Raw genomic sequence first — 20,724 nt, 5'->3', positions numbered from 1 at the left:
TTTTGGGTGTTTGGACTGGGTGAAAGACTTGGAAGGCTTAAGGTTTGTGAACCAATGTTAATACTTTTATAGTTAATTTGGGCAATCTGGTGACTTGTTTTAATAATGAGTGGCATTCTATATCCCTTTATTCAGAATTAGGCAAGTGTGCTGCATTTTATGGGGGAGCTGGAATCAGTAGGGTAGCCATATAGCCACAAGCAACTCTATTTTCGATACCTGGAATCTAAAGTTACAATACAAACCCTTGACAGGATGACGGCCCATTCATCCAAACAGAAAAATAATATCTGATTGTATTAAACAACGTTAAACTAATCCACATTGCAGGTGTAAGAAAAGCTTGAATTACCCTCTATCTGCAAAGTTTTTGTTTCTTAAAAATCTACCGTCAAGTTTTGTTTTTTGATGTATGGGCTGTCAAGGGATGTTTATGTTGATTGAAGGATCCCCATTAGAGACACATGACTGAGCCTCTAGTCTTCCTGGGGTCCTGCATAAAACAAATACAATACTAAAAATACAATTTAAAATAAAAAACATAACAAAATAAAAACAAGAACAAATTCACAAATCACAGTTATGTATGTACTTGGCAAATTGGCAAGGTATCTCTTGATATTCTTTTTTTAAAGTAATTTTGTTCTGTCAAGGGTTGGTATTGCAACTCTAGAGTCCATATATAAAAAATGCTTGCGGCTAAGTGAAGGGTAGGGTGATGCGTTTTAAGAGGGTTTTTGATAGCAGTGTTAGGTCTGCTGTTAGCCTAACTTATTTTCTGGATTTCCAGAGCCTCCAGGTCCTTTTGTTGCTTAACATCATTATATCTTGTGGGTAAAAAATGAGAAAGAGAGGTTGCGCATCAGCAATGGTTTTCAGTGGAGCGCTAAACTCAAATCCAGTATACTGTACATCAAAAAATAGGAATAAAAAAAAAATCCAAAAAGGTAACGCATTCAAAAATGTAATAAATGGTGGACAAAGTACTCACATTTTCATTTATTTATTGGCACACACCAAAAAGGAACGGTTTGGTGTGTGCCAATAATGTTTTGGTTTGTGCCAATAAAGAAATGGAAATGTGAGTACTTTGTCCATTTATTAAATTATTGGATGTGCTACCTTTTTGGATTTTTTTGATGGGCGCTAGCCCCTCCTATATATACAGGTTTAATGTTTGTCTTTAGTTCAATGTTTGTTTAATAAACGCCATTGACAATGAAGGGAAAATCCAGGGAGGAAAAAAAGGTCCACTCAATTCGGCATAATTGACACACACGTACACACACACACACACACACACACACACTCCTCTCTCTCTCTGTCTCTCTAATTAATTAGTCTTATTGCCTTCTTGAATGAATTTGCTGTTAACGATACAACAACTGATTGTGTCCGGAATCCGGATAGCGGAGTAGGTAGGGCTCTTGCCTTTGGAACACAAGGTCATGGGTTCAAATCCAGGTACAGACAACTCAGTGTATGAGTCTTCAATGAACGCCCCCCCCCCCCCCCCCCCACACACACACACACACACACACACACATAATTAAAACCTACCCTGTCACAATTACATGATCATCTTTCTCTCAAGTTCAGTCTTCCATTGACTTATTGTGCATATTATTATTATTGCTTATATTGCCTTCCTGCTTGGTCCCACCTTATCACTGCTTGCAGCAATTTGAATTAGAATTTTGTTATTTTTCATGTCATGATTATGAATTGAATACTCAGGACTTGAGTGGAAACAAGACCGCAGGGACTTTTATCCTTTTGGTCTTAGTGTCTTAGTGTTAGTCTTAGTGTTTGACTGTACTCTGTACAAATGCACGGCAAAGGTTTTTCCTTGGCCTGTAGGGAGTGTGCATACAGTGTTTTACACAGATCGGTGCACTTAGGTAAAACATGAATCGGCCTGTTATAGCGCCACCATGAGGCTGATTTGAACATTTTCAAGTGGCATTTCTTCCTCCGCCTAATGGAAATGTGCGTGCAAAAAAAATGTTACGGAAATTGCATGCTGTGTTCATGATTTCAGGCATTTTCTTCCAAACGGAGCACTCCTGCAATCTTTGGAAGCCAATCTTAGCCTATCAGGTTTAATGCATTTGCATGATTTGCATGATCAATTCTGCCTCCTGGTGGAGTCCTGGCAGCGCTATAACAGGCCCAACATGAGGTTCAGCACTGACATCCAGGCAGTGTGCGTGCACAGTTTCGCTGCGATCAAGCCAACAGTGCTGGAGAGATCACAGGCAATGCCTTTCAGCCTGGTGGAGACAGTAAAAAAGGATATTATGATCGTCAGTATAGTAGTATTAGCAGCAGCCCAATATACATGCATTAGCAGTAATGCATGATTAATCTAGACATGAGTGTGTCTGGAGTGTTGGCGGTGAACTAAACGTTAGTTAATGGACACGCTATCCTCTGATTAACCTTCATCTCTCGCTGCATGTCCCAATTACCATGCTGTGATCGTGACAGACACCATGGGGTGACTTTCTGCCTGGTCAGAGCAGGATAATGATCCCTCTCTAATGAACAGAGCCATGTGATAAACAGGGTTTGTTTATCACATAGACGGGTACTGTACTATTCTTGGGCACTGTGATATTCTGATACCCCTGGCCTATTCTAGTGGCGTATTTAAGATAATAGTGAACACTTACGTATAGCTAAGCCGAGCCATTCAGCAGTTAATTCTGCAATGTAACTTACAGTATTTGAATAAATACAAATGTATTTTCCACCAATCTGTATGGTATGCATACTGTATGTTAAAATACAAGTGGTTGGAGGTGGTCTCCCTACTCTTCCATTGAGAAATGTAGACCTTGGTGTCGGCTAGGACACATACTGGTTGACAAGTAATGTTGCCTCAAGCTCAAAGGTGAAATATCTCCCCTGACTAATTGGATTACGGTAGAAATTTGGTCTTTCATTCGGGCCTAAATCCTAGGTACGTATAACATAAAAGTTATGGAGTCCAAATTCATTAAAACTCCTATCCGAACCACGCTATAATTTATATTACGATTGCTATATACAATTTCCCAGCTATCGGTCAAAGAGTATTAGAAACCGTACCAACGTATTTTTCGTTGTTTACAGGCGTACAAAAAGTACGCCTGTATAGTATAAAGTACAAATATATGTGTCTGAAATTCTTGCACAATTCTGTACAAGCTCTCATCATTTGCACTTTTCAAGAATGGATAATAATTGAGATAGAAAACAAGGAAGAATATGTCAGGCATGTGATTCTCATTTGGGAGCGCTCCAGCCTTGGTATGTAAAGGCATGCATGAAGAACCATCCCTGTGGGTTATGGGAACGTGATATATGACAGAAACTGAGAAAACAGTCAACAGCGCATATTGACACGTGGGAGGGACTGCATAAACTAATATTGTGTTACTCGGCTGTGTCTATTTTGTTTGTTTGCTTGCTTGTTTGTTTTGCATGCCACTATATTGTGTGGTCTCCGATAATTATTCTTGTTTGGATTTAGGGCCTCTGCCTCAATAATTTGGCTCTGTCTGAAGCCTTGAGCCTGTGTGTGTGTGTGTGTGTGTGTGTGTGTGTGTGTAGGGGGGTATAAGCGTTGTAGGTTTAGTGCAAACATACAGTATTACAGCAGTAAATGTCAAGGAAGGATGATCCGTTGTCTATAACGCCATAGCAGAGCATTTTTTATCTGATTATCTACCAGAGACTGCAGTATACACAGATGACGGGGTTGAAATGTTGTGAATAACTTGCCTAATGATAAAGGTAGTGTTAGAGATGGTGTGACATATGAAACCTTAAAAAATACAAACCCATTTTCATCCTTGTCGTTTGCCATTTTGAATGGGAAAGTGCCTGGTTCATGAAAGGGTGCTCTCATCCATAGAATCTCCCAAAAGGACAATTTACATATATTCTGTTGGCTCTATATATATCCACGATTAATCGGTACCATAATCGGAATTGGCCATATCGGTCATAAAAATGCTGTATCGGAACGGTCTCAAAATAATACAGATTATTATATCGGTTTTCACCAGCAAATAAATAAAATCTACATTTAATTTGTATACTCATGTCATTCAGTTGTGAAAACAGACACTTGGAAAAGAGTATAATTATTTATTGATTGATTGAATACTTTATTAATAGGCTTTGCACCCCTAATTTGTGTTCCCCTCAACTCTTTTGGCTCATCTTTCAACATGGTTGTGGACACTATCACTCTGACATACTGTCTACAAAACAGCCTCGTTCCTTTTGGCAAAAGTTCCCTTTAGTGAACGGGCAACACGCTCAGTTCCTGGGATGTTGGGACAAAACCCAATGGGAAACTTTAGACGCGGCTAGTTTCGATGTTTGGTCAGACTGTCCAGATCTGAATGACCTACTGTATGTAACACAACTCCAGTAGACTCAGGGCACTAATAGCAGCGCTGTCCTTGGTGCTGGCACTGTCCGTGCTGTTGAGACATGTGACCGCCCCTATGGCAGTAATCATGTACAGTACAGTACAGTACTAGAAAGCCTTCTATTAATGCTGATAGAACGCCACACAAGCTTCCAACAGAAAGCTTACTGTACAAGCTCTAAAAGATAAACCTTCAACAGAACATTTGACTAGTTTAAAGCTTCAGGGGAAATGGATGTGTCTGCTGATCACTTAGTTTCTAAGTTCAGCAACGCTGCCATTGTAAAATATATTTAATCTTTTACCCGATTACCCGTGAATTTGGTACCCAGCCAGGCTAGAGCCACGTCGTTTAATGCATTCCCATGCACAAGTAATTTCATCCATTTCTGACATTGTGAACAGCTGTAATGCAAACAAAGCATTATACATATACTGTACTACTCAAATTGTAGATTTAATTGCTAGGGCTCGAAGTTCTAAACACACCTGTGTTAAAAATAACTGGTTTAGAAAATTATATTTTTATGACATGACATAATTGCCACAATGTTGTACATATCCTGGAGATTGGCATTTTATTAGTACTATATGGATAAAGCATACACGTCCAAGCTAATTAAATATCAGGTGCTGACAGAAATAATCACTGCATTGGGTTATACTGTACATGTAGGTGTTAACTAACTATTTTTGGCAGGCTGGGACATGTGATAGTATTACGGGGACGGCAAAGGGAGGCTTGAAAAAGTATCGCTCCATTTCAGCTGTAATTGGAAGCCTGTCTGTTTGGAAAGTTTTCTGTATTCATAAGTAAGCCAAACATTTATCCTGCATTGCTCAATGAGCAAATTGATCTACATTCGTTTGTAAGTAGATTATTCTTTGTTGATACAAAGAATACAGAAAAGAGTCAAAGTCAAGGCATCAATTAAGAAATCAAATTATTTGAGTACTTCAGTGTTACCTGTTTAACTACAGGTCATCTTTGCCCAATCCAACTGAATTACCCCCAGGGGATCTATCTAACCGTGAATTCAAATAAAGCAATCAAAATGTGTGTGTATGCTGTGCACACTCCACTACAGTTGCTTACCTATCATGAAGAATACCTTTGGATTCTTCTTCTTCTCAGTACAGTAACCTGTCACAGGAGAAAAGTGGGGTATATAAAAACTAACAAACCACACAACTGTACAACTACAGTACATCAGCCTTTGGATTTAGACTGATATAATATACATGGAAATATGCAATAATCTTTCCATGTATATTTTTCATAAAATATTTCAATGTTTTCTTTGCACTGTTGAGAGAAAACTCTCCCCTTCATATACCAATTTGATAAGTGAGCCAATTCCCAGTTCCCCAACCTCCCCAACTGTACGATTACTCCATCTGTGCCAATCCCCAAAATAAGTCATTGGGAGTGTGAAGAACTGAAGATGGCCTCAGGTCTCCTCCGATTCCCGGGCCGTCAAACCCACCACAGGTGGTATTTTTCAATTTCCTCCTAAGTACAGCTGCTCCATAAGCAGACAGTCATTGCTGTCCCCTCCTTTCCTCCATCTGCCAGTTTTAACTCATGCTGTGAAGGTGGTTGTTAGTGCAGCGACAGCTCACTGATGAGAAAAACATGAGGACCAGCACTAGCAGTTGCTGATGGACGGTGAAACAACAAAGCAGCCATGTTGTATTAAGCAGCTGTAACTGCTGATGTGGAAAGGGACAGATAGACGCCTGGGTACACACACACACACACGGAAGCGATGCCACAGAACTCATTCAGGAGGAGTAACATGACATGACAACATCTATGGCATTTACTGAAAGAGAAAGTGTGGCATACTCCCATAGCACTATCAGTAGCGATGTCACCTCACAGCTATAAGGTCCCGTGTTCGATTCCCACCGGGGACACTGTATGTGCTGGGGGCGTGTTCTCTCCTCCATGGGGCAGAGTGACCGGTTCGAACCCGGTCTCCTCCAGAGTTAGTGTCCTTGAGCAAGACTCTGGTGCCTTGCATGGTTTCCTCCGGCATCGGTGTGTGAATGGGTGAATGTAATGCACAATCTCTGTAAAGCGCCTTGGATAAAGCCACTATATAAATGCACCATTACCATTTACCCTACCTAGGTGGGATTTGCGAAAGGGCCTTTCTGTGTGGAGTTTGTATGTTCTCTCTGTGTCCCCTAGGGTACGTACCCTTAAAAAAACATGCAGTAATCCTGGTCACTATACTGCCTCCCCCTGGTCAGCTGGGTTGCCTGATGGAGGGGAAATTAACTGGTTGAAATAACGTGTTCCTTCCACGGAATACACGCGCTACATCCTACCGGGGAAACTCCTCCCTGTCATGTGATAAGAATAAACTCAGTTTATTCTTATCACAGGATAAGCAGGATTACAGTTTAGACATTTGGCTTGCAGGTGAAAAAAATGCGTTACAAAATTGTGGGATAAAAAGAAAGGAAGCATTGTCGAATTTGAGGAAGCAGGTTGTTGCTGTTTTAATCTGTTGGAAAACTGATGTTATTCAGGGTTTCACCAGGGGAGGGAGGAAATAAAACTAATGTTCTTACTTTGTACAGCTCCTTCGACATAATCGATTTCTTCCTTGACTTCTCCCTGCACAAAGGAGAGAGAGAGAGACAGAGAGAGACAAAGCGAAAGCGGGAGAGATTGACATAAATTAAGAGGGTGAGTGAATCCTGTGCAAACCCCCAATTTCCCAGGAGCAAACAGAGCATAAGCTAAGACTTGGAAAGAGAGAGATCATTTTGCCATGGATAAATATAGGAAATGTTGACTGTTCAAAATTATGAGCTTGTTGAGTTTAGCTGTGGAGGTATGAATGCTACTGTTCCTCGTTTCTGAACAAAAATAATGTCCATGTAATTTCGCGAGACATGTCGAAAAGTATTTTCGGGGGTCCCCAGCCAAAAACGTTGAGAACCCCTGTCCTAGGGGACACAGGGAGAATATGCAAACTCGACACAGAAGGACCCTTTCGCCAACCCATAGGGTATGGGCGCTGATGATGCGGAGGAGAGAACATGTCCCCAGCACCCACAGTGTCCCCACCACAAATCATTCCCACATAAAACGGTCCAGAAATTAGCTAATGACACATGAACCTGACATTAACAGCCACGTACGTGCAAGGTGTCTCAGTGACACTGCTCTGATGATGACACATACATTTAGACCAGGCTTATATCAGGCTCCTGTGATGATGACACACCTGTTTGAACTAACTAGCACCAGATGTCTCCGTCAAATTATTACATTTAGACCTCACTGCTGTGGGTATTAACTGTCAGTCAATACAAAATGTGTCTGGTGTTATTTCTCTCGTGGGCTTGAACATATTTGCACAGAAAAAATCTCAGCAACAGAACATCCTCTCCTTCTGTCTGACTGATCAGGTTTTCCACTGGCTGAGATAGAATAAAGCCCTTTTTCTTTGGGGAAATCATCTAATTCAGTGGTTTTCAACCAGTGGTCCGGGGACCACCAGTGGTCCTTGAGGAGGTTCCAGGTGGTCCCCACATAAATGATGGACAGTTTTGGTACCAAATGAATCCTTATAGATCTTTAACTCTTGAGAGTGTAAAATGAGAGCAAACGGACCCTTATGGGTCCGCTTGTTTCCATTTTACGCTCTCAAGAGTTACATTATTGTTAAACATGTGCATTACTTAATTTACAAGAAGTCTACACAATTAGAGAATGTAAAATGATTGTTATTTTGATCGATTACCTGTTATCTCAATAGTACAACATCAATACAGCATTGAATTGTGGGGGGGGGAAATCCAACAATAGCAAAATATTCTTTAGGTTTGGGTCGGAGAGGCTAATGGTGGTCCGTGGCTCAAATGCCGAATAAAGAATGGGCCATGAAATGAAAAGGTTGAAAACCACTGATCTAAATAAGATAAACTAGAAAAGGTGCTAATCATAGCACAGGTCGGACAGATTTCTTCCCCTTTCACGGCAATCTGTCATGATTTCGACCTGGCCTAGACAGTAAGCAAATAAACAAATAACCAGCAGACAAAGAAAACCACGCGAGAATGTCTTTATCAGTGCCAAAGTCACAGTACTGTCGGGTCAAACAGAACACCATGATAGCTTTCTTTCTCATTAACGAGGCAAGCAGGAGACATCCTTTCCCCCAGTGCATGAAGAAAGAAGTATTGCAGGGGCATAGACTCAAATAGAAAAGGAACAAATAATCCTTCTGGCTTGTTTCTATGTCTGAAGGACATAGTGTACCCAGGTACACTCCACACATTGACCAGTGATGGTGACATCAATTATGTATTGACCATTGGTACTTAAATCTTCATTAATGTTCATTAGTGAACAGAACACTAACGAACAGTAGTACATTTACTTTGAGTATCTGTAGTATACTTGAGTATTCGTATTTTCTTCCCTTCATAGAAACGTAGTAAAGTCAAAAGTACTGGTATCTTTGAAATGTAGTACAGTGGAAGTCAATAGTATCCAAAATTCTAAGTATCCAAAATTACAAATACTCAAGTAAAGTACAACATAATTATTGTAATAAAGTAAATCTGAATCTACTTCATAAGTATATACTGTATGTACTTTGTTTTCAGAAGAAAGGGGTCAAATTAATTTGCTACACAAAGTTATAAAAATAAACTAAATGTGGATCATGTAATGAAAGAAGGAAAGGAAATTTAAGCGGTGAGATTTTGTCTCTAGGGACTACAGCTGGCTAAATACCATGATAAGGACAAATAACAGCAGACCCCAAGGGTCCAGGGTCCAATTTGGCCTAGAAGTCTATTGAAGTGTACAGAATTGATGCTCGTCCACATGTTCACTGTCTAATGCCCCCTCATCCCCCATCTAACATTACACAATTTATCTGTCTCTCTGCAAATGTCCCTAATATGATTAATCAGGCATTTGAAATGGCTTCACTTTGTCATCTTATAAAAGGCTATTTGGATATTTACATTGATTCGTGCTAGTCGTTTTTGCAAATATGAAAGGGACAAAGGAAATGATTTGCTTTGCTGTGGTAATGCAAGGCAATAATAGCCAGTTAGAATCGGATTGCTGTAATGGCCACAGGCAACAGTATGTCAGTGTGACCAGTTAATCAGATCATTGTCATGTCATAAAATTGTTAGGAAGGTGATTTGAACCTCTGGGTTTTTTTCTGTTGAACATTTGTGCTTATGTTCTATATTTCTACATTTCTGTGATTGGTTTGTTTTTAAATGGATGCCTTACAGAATTGTAATCCCTGCCACCTCCTCTCCCATCATCCACAAACTACTGGCTTGTTATTCATAGTTCACTGTGTACTGTACATTGTGGCTCCTAGTGGATGTGTGTGTGTGTGTGTGTGTGTGTGTGTGTGTGTGTGTGTGTGTGTGTGTGTGTGTGTGTGTGTGTGTGTGTGTGTGTGTGTGTGTGTGTGTGTGTGTGTGTGTGTGTGTGTGTGTGTGTGTGTGTGTGTGTGTGTGTGTGTGTGTGTGTGTGTGTGTGTGTGTTGGGGGCTAATTTAGCTAAACTCACAACCCAACCCACAGGGCAGATCAGTGCCACACTTCTTGTGCAAGTATCCTATAGGGCCTATTCTGGGATTTACCTTATATAGGGATAGCCTATACTGTATAGGCTATCCCTATATAAGGTAAATCCCAGAATAGTTTTAAAGCAACAATACAATGTCACCAACATGACCTCTGAGATCCACATGGTAGCCCACACTGTGTCCCCTGTCACTAACAATCTCCAGTCAATTGCCACAGAAAAGTATATTGTGGCCTGCAGGAATTGATATGTCATTAATAAATAACCCAGTCTTACCTCTTCATCATACTTGCAAGTGACATCTGCATTACTGCTGGTCTCCCCCGGCAGACTCAGATCCAGTTCACTGGGCCCTTCGGACAGGGAGAGACAGAACAACGCTGAATACAAGTGTTTGGAACTTGAATTCAAGTGTCTGGGAACGCACTGTACTCTGACTCTCAGCACTAATCAGACTCTTTTTCTATAAAAAATACCAGACCTTATTCTATTCAGCATTTTTCCAGGGAGCAACATGTTTAGATGTTTTACTCCTCAGGTGTTTGTGTTAATTTGTATTCATATTCCAGTCATTTTCTGCCTTGTACTGTGTACTGTACAGTTCTGGTTTCATTTGACAGATAACTACACATACAGTATATAAAACGACCAAACTGCCAGCAGTTCATAATGAAGTACAGATGGTAGCTTTACTTGGGTGTTTAATCAAAGCAACACAGAGAGCAGACAGAAAGATCACATTTCCGCAAAATCCCAACCTTCTCCCAGTATAGCCATTATCCCAATATCCTCACACGTACAGTATTGTTCTTTCACCGCCTAATGGCAGGTTTTTGGAATGGTACTGACAACCACGCCTGCTCAGTGCTCTCTGAATGATACATGAGACGTGGCCTGCCTGTTCCCCTGACAGTGAGGCGTTACATTCACCTCTCCACTGTGAATAGGTGAACTGGACATTGTAAAGCATGGCACATGTAGAACAATGGCACATAGAATCGTATAGCTGTAAAGCTATGCCCAGCTTTGAGTGTGCCCGGGATTTGAACTCCGGTCTCCCTAGTGAAAGTCCAACATCTTAACCACTAGACTAGACCAAAGGGATATGCCTATGGACAGGGAGGATATTATACTTTTAACTCATCAGGCTGAGGCAGTGAGCCACTGCTACATAAACAAAAATGATGACGTCATGATGACGTTATGATGACGTCCTCCGGTGACGTTCAGGACTAGGCCAGATCACAGCCCATATGGGGATGATCTTTATGTCATTTCCAGGACGTCTTCACCAGTTAAAATAATATTATTCTGGGCTAGATCTGACTATAGTTATGATATGACTTAAGTTGATCTGGCCTCTATCGGACTCTCTCTGATTCATCTAGGGATGTCTGTCTTAGTGGGCAGAATTCATGTTGGTTGAAATTAGGGGATATTCTGGACCAGATCTGACTAGTCTTGGTTTGACTTGATTTGGCCCCAATAGAGACGTCACTAATTCGTCCAGGTCCTGACCGTGTTTGCTGGGTTGAAGACAAAAGTGAGGATGGAAATTGTGATTGTAAAGTTATCATCATACATCATCTCATTCCTGCCAGTGATTTTTTTTAAATAATATTGCACTGTCAAACATCAATGAAGCCACCTGACATAATTACAAAAACATCTAAGAAACATTTAGAAGGAGGGAAAACACAGGTTAGAACCTGTCATGCTTTATACATATTAAGTATGTAAAACTGAGGTTTAATGCCTAATTGCTTTAAGGAAATGGCTTCTGGAATATTGATGAGAAATGGAGTGTATTGTAGGATTAGGTTATGTCACAGAGCAAAATGAATGTTGTCAATTTCCTGTGAGCTATTACAGTTTGTTAAAACGTATCTATAACCTCAGCAAAATGCAGTATGGGAAATATTATCTCTCATTAAATTATGGTTGCATGAAAAGAGTTTTTAAAATTAATTGGCAATTTAGCTGGCAGGGATTGCTTCTGCATTGCTTAATGTAGCTCATGAAGTTCATGAATGGATTTACCACATTGTATTGTATCTACTAATGCCAGAAGTATTCATGCAAAACCCTAGATGTTCTGCATCATGTAACTTTATTTACATATTTAACTACGGGTACTGTCGACTGCTGGGTAATCATATTTTTCTTATTACTTTCGCAAGCACTAGCCGAATTTCAATCTGAAATCTGATAGCACCACACGCTACAGGATAATTGGCCCGATTATTTTATCAGATTATTTTATACAGCACACACTACACGATTTTAAAACTCGGGCGCACCTCAAACTGAAGGATTCTCTGCCCCGAGCGAGTGGAGAGGAGAGGGGAGGGGATGCCTGGTTTGCCTGGTGGGTGGTGATCCACCTGTCCTGAACTGAAGCCGCACCCACAGCTGTAGTTGTATGATAAAGGGGGAGGGGTTAGGGGAGGGGCTAATAGTGTGGTGTCACTATATTACTGTTTATTTCATTGGCCCGTTTGACTGTCAAGGGTTCAGCCTCCAGGAAGAAACCCTAAATATAGTTAATACACCATTGCACAAACAAACGACTCCAGGGTGTCTAATGAAGATCAAAGTTGGTGTTGTGATTTTATATATTGCCAATTACTTGCATGAGATGGGGAGAGGTGGTGGGGTTAGTTAGATGCACAGACAGTGTGAGGGTCTAATGGAGTTAAGCAGTTTTGTCCAAAGCGTCAATATTTTCGAAACAACACGCAGACCTCAAAAATGGAGTTAGGAGTTTCCTTCCAACAGCAACGATATGTACAGTATGTGTATTGTATGTTCACTGACATACTGACGTCATAGTGCTGACATAGACTGTCCACAAAGTACTCCAAGCACTCAGACATAATGGATACCGTACTGAATTCATAATCTCAGCTCACCTGTCCATTGTCCCGCCATATTTGAGCAATACTTACATCATGGATATGACGCCATAGAAATGACATGAAAGCTACACATTATAATTAGACCCTGCCTTGCACATTTAGCCAGTGTTTACTGAGTTGGAAGACTGAAGCATTGATCTTGAAGAGTTAATTGTTACCACAGGCTTGACGAGGACCTAAGATGAAGAAACTGAAAGACTTCTACGACGCATTACTAAACGAGAATAACATAGTGACAACTCTGTTGTCGAAGCTGGAGCAGAAAACAGGGATTCAGAAACGGATTAGTGCAGCGGTTATTTTGGTTGTCATCGGGCTGTACCTTCTGTGTGGGAGTTTAGCCTCCTTTCTCTGCAACCTAATTGGCTTTGTCTATCCAGCCCGTTTGTCCATCAAGGCCACTGAGAGCACCAAGAAGGATGACGCCAATCAGTGGTTGACCTACTGGGCGGTCTACAGCTTCTTCAACGTTTTTGAGAGCTTGATGGACTGCTCCTGGGTCACCTTCTACTATGCTGGCAAGTGTGTGTTCCTGCTGTGGTGCATGGCTCCAGTGTCATGGAATGGCTCTACGCTTTTATACAAGCGCGTGATCCGACCTCTCTTCCTGAGGCATGAGGACATCGTGGGTGACCTGAGTGTAAAGGTCTTGGACATGGCAGACACTGTCCATAACGAGGCTGCTGATCTGACCGACTATGACAACAAGGGTGAAGAGTGACGGACAGATGGATGTGTGAGTGTGTGTGATGGACAGACACAGACCACTGTTACAGACTCGGTAAAAAAAGAAAATGGATCTTTGACACACAGAAAAGGCCCCAGATAATATGAAAAAAATAATTTATTTTTGTTTTTGTTCCATATTTTTTCATTTTGTTTTTTCAAGAAGAGATTTTTGAAAAATAGAATTGTCTACTCAAAATGAGTCGCCAATTATTTTTGAATTCCCTCATTTCCTACACAGATTGCCCCTGTCACCAGCTTCCATCGAGAACATCGAGAACACAGTCAATGGGCTATAGTGAGCACACCATTTTGGAAAGAACTTGGGACCCTTCCTTACTTCCCTCACAGGTGTTACCGCCTGATACTAATGAAGGCTTGATCTGTTTCATTCTGGTCAGACTCGGGGTGCTGCTATTGTGCGTGTTGGCTCACTCGAAACACTGCAGTGTGGAACCATTTGTACACTCTCAGAGTTATGAGGGTCCTTGAAATTAGAGAACCACTGCACACTAAATGGAACAGATCGCCTTAGTTAGTATCATCGCCTGTGAAGGAAGTTGGGAAGCGGCCTGGAAGTAGGAAGAGTTATTCTGTGTGCATATAGCACATTGTTATCCCTCGGCCAAAGCCAGATGCCCCGATGAGGATTCAAACGATCTAGTCTCTGTGGTGGTGGATGGAGACTTTACCCCTGCGCCAACCAAGCGCTCCTTTTTTGTAGTGTCTTTTTTCAACTCAATTATGAAGGAATAAAACTGAAAAAATAAACGTTAGATAGTATGAGCATTCTTTTTGTTGATTTAGTACCGACTGACTCACCAGCAACAGGCTCTTTGGAGGGAAACAACTTGTTATCCAAAGTCGTGCTGATATCACAGAAGACCTCCTCTTCATCGCGGTCGGCATCCAGCTGAGATGGATGGAAAATGCTTGGTGTTATTCATTTATATATTACGTCAGTGCAACTCTTTACAGTTTTTTCGCAGCCTCTCTCAAACGCAGTAAAATACCTTGTTAGTTTAAGCCTCCCATACACTACAAGAGTTTTGACAAGATTTTGGAAAGATTTTTAGAATGTAGTCTTTTAAAAATCTTGTTAACTCTTTAGTTTATCGGAGGCTTAAGTAAAAATGAACCCTTATAGATCCACTTTTACACTTAGGATTTTGCTGTGTGTTTTGTCCATGTACCTCTGCCATACAATCTTACATTTTATAATAAATGCCAGGAATCCAAAACCAAGTGAACGGCGGACTTGTTTGGGCTGCAACGCGCTGTGCAGGCTGTGTTCGTTTCGCATTGTCATGGCGCCTGTTTCTTCTCATAAAAAACAAACCATTGGACTATATTCCGCCGGGTTTTCGTCGATCAAATCGGCAAATACTTCCGCGTATGCTCCAAAGGTAATAAGACAATCTAGGCAGCATAGAATATTGGATTAAATAGCGGGGAATGCGGGTTATGCAGTAGATTTGTTTTAATGGTCCACTTTGCTGTGTATTTGTTGTCTTTTCCCCTCTGCAATAAAAGACCATTCTAGGATTATAGAAACATTGTCAGTGCACCGAAGCTCTAACCATCTTACTCATGTCACTCGTTATATAAAGCATTATAAATGCACTTATAAAGTGAGACATTTTGATGAGACATTTTGGCCGATATCGATATCCGATATAATTAATTGCTGTTATGGCCAATAACCGATGTAATGCATTATACACCTGACCACTGACCCCCCCATGTAAATGTGGTGACCCCAGTCTGCTCCTTCTATTGTAATGCGTAAAACCTACATTTTTCTGTTGGATAAAGACACTCAAAGAGAGGTTATTTTTCAGCCTTTGATAATGCCAGATTAATTAGTTTCACGCCTCAGTCGAGTGGGCTCATAATTTTCCTCTTTCAGTCAATCGGCCTCCGATTCTCTTGGCACTGAGTACAGTCTGTGGGGAGTTTAGCTATAGTTGAATGAAACGGACCCCTCGTCCACCATAATCCCCAGACTTCAGTGTTCTCATCAATGTCAGCCTTTAAAAACCTCCTCGCCAATGACAACCGTGGATAATGGGGCAACGGCAGGCGCATGGTTCGTGTATACCACGAGGTTGACAGCCGATAATTACTCTCACTCCTTCCCAGCGGTGTACCATTCTTCATGCATGTCATGGTTACTCGACTGGGTTACTTTCTTGACAAATGAGGCCAAAAGAAATCGTGAGTGTTAGCCATGGTGATGTGGTGGTGGGGTGTGTGTGAGTGGAGTGCATTTAACCACATTAATTCCTAGCGTCCCTGTTCTGGACATGTCATCATCATCGCCATGCTAGCTTTTTTCTCAAAAGTAATTTTTTGCCATAGACATACAAAATGAGTGCAAATAATATTATTAAACACAGAGCAACCCCTGAATGACCATAACAGGTCTGTAACTGTCTCTGAGTGTTCAAATGGAACCAAATGGACACTTGCGGGTCAAATTCCATTTGTACACTCTCAGAGTTAAGGGGGTCCTTGCAAATAAAATATTTGATTAACGGGACTCTAATGTGCCAGAGTCATAGTAAATTAAAAAAGAACACCGCGAACAAGAACAAGTCTTGCCACGGACACATTTGTCCGTGTACGGACATTTTGATGACCCCTGGTCATCAGACGCGTTCTGCGAAAGCTACACGCTCAACGCATCGAGTTAGTAGATATTGTAAAGATTTTGTATAGAGTGACAAAAGGAAGTATGGGTGGTTAGGATTGCCCATCACCAGCATTTTCTCTCAGTCTGTTACTATGGTAACAAGTTATAGAAAAGAGGGATTGTTGTTGGAGTCCCTAACCATCAGGGGCTGGCAAGGCAACCTATTGATAACGGTTAACCTTGAAGGTGGATAGTTCCGTTTTAGGGAAATTCTGATTGTCCCATAGATGGGTTTCTTGTTTACAAACATTTTTGTCTGCACACGCATGTGCCGGTTTCATGTAATCAATTCTTCCTTAGCCGTCTAAGATCCTCCGGTGCTAGTAGACGGATTCTTCTTTTGTTTTTCACTTCTGTTATTATGAGTGTTCTTCAGTACTGTAGTACCACCTGGTATGGATGTTTGTCTGCAGCCCTAAAGTCACAACTGCTGCAACAACTGAACATTTGTTCAAAGATAGTTGGACAACCACTTCAGAAACTTTATACATCCACGTATGATAACAGCATCCTAAGGTTAGCAAGGAAGCATGTGTTGTATGGAGAATATAGGTTGCTACCTTCAGGAATGAGATATGGTGTACCAGCATACAATAAGGTCAGACTAAAGAGGTCCACCAGTCGACCTTGAGGCTTAATCAGGAGTTGTAGTAGCCACGGGGTAATTTAAGCGGTGGATATTGCTCTTATCTTCAAGGCTTTATGTATGTAAATTGTCTTGTTCTTTGTGTTATGTCAAATGTGTGTATATGTTCTGCATACTTCGCTGCTGGGTCGCAAGACACATTTCAGTGTGAACTGACAATAAAGTACTATATAATATCATATATCAACGTATAAATTCCCAACAGATCTCCAAACCTCTTGTTTTTGGGATATGCTGGTTTCAGTTCAGTCAACCTCCTCTGGGGGACAAATGCTTTGAGAATCGTTATTATTGTTTACACACAAGTTGACACAACATATTATTTCAAGAGCGAGATATCACAGTAAACATCCACCCTAAACCTTCCTCTTCCACAGTGGGAAGAAAACAGCATCTGAACATTTGAGTACTAAGTGTAGTTTAGTTCGAGGGGATCAAACTTACTGTACACAGCAGGTCTCTCAAAGCTACATATGGCTACATACATACTATATTTTAGATCATCTATGGCGCATGGTCTAAATAAAGCGCTTGGTCCCACTCCAATTTTCCTAGCTATAGGCCTACAGTGCATAATCTGGCTGCAAATATGGTGCAAATGGATGTACGTGAGTCTCTGAATTAGTCATGGGTGTTTTTACATAAATTATACCTATCCTTGCACTCATTTACTGCCAGAATTCTTTGTTTATTTACATAAATAAATAATTCACCCCCTGCCAGCGATTTCTTTTGTCACAGAATATTTATCTCCAGTATGATCGATCCCCTGGTCGTTGATAAACATGTCGGTTTTCTCTGTGCTTCCGTGTTGTTGTTTTATCTTCCACTCTCGGTTCTCTAGTTTATTGTCTATTTTAAAATATCATGTCTGGCCAAAAATGGAGATAACAAAAGGGCGTGAATATGGGGACAAACATGCGATCATGTGATGTCATGTTTCTCTGTGTGACTGAGGGTTATGACTCATATGTTAGTGAAGAGCGCCATCTAGCGTAAAAACTACAAACACACAACAGGCGATAAAAGACGGCTTTGGCGGTATGGGCTTTGGATTGACAGATGACAATTGACAAAAGGATAAGTGAAATCTTGACACAATTAACTGTATTATTTGTACAGTACATTACTTGTAAGGCCATTTCATATTTCAACGTTCAGTCTCAATAAGTGAGCTATTACCTTATATACTGTATGACCACTCTGTAATTTGTCAGAAATAGACATTGTCAGAAATATATTTTCATCTTCTATTAATTATAATTCAATTGAAGAATTATAATTCAATTGAAGACAATACTCTAACAGTATTTAAACATTGGCTCAACAAAATGCTTAAATTGGGGAGTTGTTTTTTCTTTCAATCTTGTTTAAGAACTGTCCAAGAGTACAATGCAGATGTCATCTGTAAAAGCATTGCTTTTCAGAGTGCTTCAGAATTTGTTCACCTCGATTTTTTGCGGTGAATTCAAGTGATGTGTGATTACAGAGACAATTTGACAAGCAGGGTTTTCTCCTGAGGAAATGTTACAAGTGGAACAACGCAGACACAGCGGATAAGCTTTCATGTGGTCAAATTACTCAGGGAGAATGAGCATAATGGAGAAAGAAAAGTGGCCATGTTAAAGACTAACACCAATGACCCCAACATCATTGTGGCAGGCTTAAATCACCATTTTTGTACTGAAACTCTTTTCAGACTTACTTACAGGGGCTTTTCTGTGCTCCCCAGACAATCAATTGCATTGTTCAAATATGAACCATATAGCACATCTACAGTATAACCACCAATCATTTCGGTATATTACAAATATTAATAGTCTCAGTTCTTCTAACCAGGCAACCATTTGACGTTTCCTGTCAATACATTTAGAATAACTGACTACAGTCTGTGGTATGATGAAGAACTCATAGACTGGAGTATCAGATATCCACCATTTGAGATGAGTAGCAGAAAGCAAATAGAGGTAAATTCTGAAAATGCATGTGCAACCATGCACCCGCTGAGGCAGAGATGGCATATTAACCTGTGTGTGTGTGTGTGTGGGGGGGGGGGGAACGAAACGAAGAACAGAGGACTACATGCCGCTAAGCCATGGATATGACACGCCATCACATTGGGATTCACTGTTATGTACCTCGTGAGCAATTTCACTTTCACACTAATCTAGCATCAACAACAACAGGCCAGAAGACACAGAGAGGGAATAGAAGGACATCAGCCTCAAGCGACATCAGAACTTGTAATCAAAGTAAACAAACGGGAGCTGACATCTGAGGTTCAGCTGACCACATTTAGTTTAATGTTAATTTGAATCCCTATCAGGGTGCTTGCAGGATAGGTTGTTTAAATGTTGCCCTGTGATGTTGGACCAGACTGTTAACATGTGGACCAGACTGTTAAAACGTGTGGGAGAGAAGGACCCAAATGCAGATGAGGGAGGGAGAGCATGAAAATGGCAGCAGATCCAAAACATACAGGTCAGGTTCTGGAGACGGAACTCCACCTTGGAACAGAAACAGAACCTAACCTACTGTACAATGGAACTTAGCACTAGAGAAACAGTATGTTAGACTGTTACTTTTAATTCTGTTTGATGTTGTTCTGTAGTCAGTCAGTGCTGACCCCGAAAGTACTGAAGAATCAATGTGACTACCAAACTCAGAGAATGGACAAATGGCTTCTAGGCATAGCCAATCTAGGCGGTCGCCTAAGGCGCCACCTGCAGGGTGCATTATGTATTTTTGAGTGGTGCAACCACTCCCTTACAGAGCTGTGTGGGTGGGTGGGTGGGTGGGTGTCTGGGTGGGTATGAGGCTGAGCACAGCATGGTTGTTTTTCACCACCTGTGAGCAACCTAACACACACACACAAACACACACGCACATATTAACTGTATATACTGTATGATGCTTTCGGGTGTGCCAGTACAGTACAGTAGAGGGACCGCCACACAGTAACTCTGTCATTTCTCAACCGTTTCGGACGCGGGGCGGCACACCAGAACCGCCCCCCCCCGGGAAGCCCCACACGGAGTTGCACCACTCACTTCACACGGGTGTGATTTTTCATTATTATTTTGTTCACGCCCTCTCACACACACACATGCACGCACGCACACACAGTAAGATGGTAACCATAGCCTACCGTGACAATTAGGCCCCTCTCCTGGAAGTATTTGACTAGGGAGATGGTGTTCTGTTTGAAGTTGGTCAGACGCCGCTCCGTGGCCTTGGGGTTGTCATCTGGTCGTCCCTGCTGCTCGGCGCGTTTCTCTAAACGTTCCTTCAAGCGGTGGTTGGCACAGGCCAGGAACACCACAAGGTCTGGAGTGCAGATCTAATATGGCGGGGAAATAGTAATGATGTTAAAAGGCACAACGCCACTGACCACTGCATGTGTTATGTCTACAGGGCTAGGGTTTTGGTAGCATGTGTTATGTCTACAGGGCTAGGGTTTTCGGTGTACCAATGTGAGCAACTCAAGCAAGACTGAAGCCGCAATTGCAGGGTTAGATTTAGTTCACTTAAAGTGCAGGTTACTACCCAAAACCGTTACTTGCAAGTCCGTGATTTTGTTTGCCAAAAATGTACTACCTTCCCGTTGGATACATACTATACTTTTTAAAATTGAAAAAAATAAATAAATACACATTGCGTGGCTCAATCTCCAAATTCAGTAAAGTATGGCAGCCTTTTCTGTCTCATGTTGACCGCCTTACACTCGTG

General features: G+C 41.2%; 2 protein-coding genes across 4 annotated transcripts in view; one reads left to right on the top strand and one right to left on the bottom strand.

Annotated features, from left to right (window-relative positions):
- ak5 (adenylate kinase 5) overlaps window positions 1-20,724 on the bottom strand; it is a 62,921-nt gene that overhangs the window by 23,946 nt on the left and 18,251 nt on the right. For all 3 annotated transcript variants that reach the window (XM_083781222.1, XM_083781221.1, XM_083781223.1), the window contains 5 exons: window positions 20,144-20,335; window positions 14,477-14,567; window positions 10,287-10,363; window positions 7,010-7,055; window positions 5,523-5,570 (listed from right to left, as the gene is read on the bottom strand). In XM_083781222.1, the coding sequence (XP_083637348.1) occupies window positions 5,523-5,570; window positions 7,010-7,055; window positions 10,287-10,363; window positions 14,477-14,567; window positions 20,144-20,335 (454 nt within the window). The remainder of the gene's footprint in view (window positions 1-5,522; window positions 5,571-7,009; window positions 7,056-10,286; window positions 10,364-14,476; window positions 14,568-20,143; window positions 20,336-20,724) is intronic.
- On the top strand, window positions 13,110-13,649 carry LOC310870553 (receptor expression-enhancing protein 6-like; the record flags this gene model as incomplete). The annotated part of the gene is made up of 1 exon (XM_083781797.1): window positions 13,110-13,649. The coding sequence occupies one exon, from the start codon at window positions 13,110-13,112 to the stop codon at window positions 13,647-13,649; it is 540 nt and encodes a 179-aa protein (XP_083637923.1).

This window comes from Protomyctophum parallelum, assembly GCF_964188405.1.
Source record: "Protomyctophum parallelum genome assembly, chromosome: 14".
In the NCBI taxonomy this organism is placed as follows: Eukaryota; Metazoa; Chordata; class Actinopteri; order Myctophiformes; family Myctophidae; genus Protomyctophum; species Protomyctophum parallelum.
This window is presented reverse-complemented; position numbering and strand designations above follow the sequence as displayed.